The sequence below is a fragment of the Malurus melanocephalus genome, unplaced genomic scaffold, assembly GCF_030028575.1.
Source record: "Malurus melanocephalus ecotype Western Australia unplaced genomic scaffold, MMel_1.1 scaffold_2032, whole genome shotgun sequence".
NCBI lineage: Eukaryota > Metazoa > Chordata > Aves > Passeriformes > Maluridae > Malurus > Malurus melanocephalus.
The window spans coordinates 4,302-5,280 of record NW_026625264.1 but is presented as its reverse complement, the minus strand read 5'-3'; the positions used below and the strand labels follow the sequence as shown (position 1 = coordinate 5,280).

The 979-nt window shown below is 40.4% G+C and overlaps 1 protein-coding gene across 1 annotated transcript in view; it reads right to left on the bottom strand.

Moving 5' to 3' along the window:
- The window catches only part of LOC130587520 (U4/U6 small nuclear ribonucleoprotein Prp31-like), a 13,196-nt gene that overhangs the window by 10,623 nt on the left and 1,594 nt on the right, over window positions 1-979 (bottom strand). Inside the window, exon 2 of the mRNA XM_057388502.1 lies at window positions 149-232. Within this exon, the coding sequence (XP_057244485.1) occupies window positions 149-232 (84 nt within the window). The remainder of the gene's footprint in view (window positions 1-148; window positions 233-979) is intronic.

Sequence of the window (979 nt, the reverse complement as noted above, 5' to 3'; positions counted from 1 at the left end):
CCCAAAAATGCAAAAAAACCCAAAAAAAACCCGGATCAGATCCCAAAAAAACCCAAAACCTCCCCTGAAAAAAACAAAAAACCCCTCCCAAAAAATAAACCCCCCAAAAAAACCCCAAAATCCCAAAAAAAATCCCCAAAATTCTCACTGAGCTCGTTCTCGATCTCCACCGTGAGGTTGTTGGCGTCAACGATCACGCGGTACTCAGGAGCTGCTTCCACCGGGCCCAAAACTGGAAAAAACGGGAAAAATGACACAAAATCAATTAAAAAATCATCAAAATCACCCCAAAATCATAAAAATCCCATTGGAGAACCCCAAAATCCACAAAAAAATCATCAAAATCCACCCCAAATCCCCCCAGGATCACGCAGGACTCGGGAGCTGCTTCCACCGGCCCCAAAACTGGAAAAAATGGGAAAAATCACCCAAAATAAATAAAAATATCATCAAAATCATAAAAAAATCATCAAAATCCACAAAAAATCATCAAAATCCACCCAAAAATCATCAAAATCCCCCCAGGATCACCCGGGACTCGGGAGCTGCTTCCACCGGGCCCAAAACTGAAAAAAATGGAAAAAATCACCCAAAATCACCCCAAAAATCATCAAAATCATAAAAAAAATCATCAAAATCATAAAAAAAATCATCAAAATCCATCCAAAAACCCCCCAAATCCACCCAAAAATCATCAAAATCCACCCCAAATCCCCCCAGGATCACCCGGGACTCAGGAGCTGCTTCCACCGGGCCCAAAACTGCCAAAAAATGGGAAAAATGACACAAAATCCACCCAAAACCCCCCAAAATCACCCAAAAATCATCCAAATCCACCCAGAAATCATCAAAATCCACCAAAAAATGGGAAAAATGACCCAAAAATCATCAAAATCCACCCAAAAAAATCATCAAAATCCACCCAGAATTCCCAAAATCCACCAAAAAATTCCCCAAAATGCAACCAAAAATCCCAAAA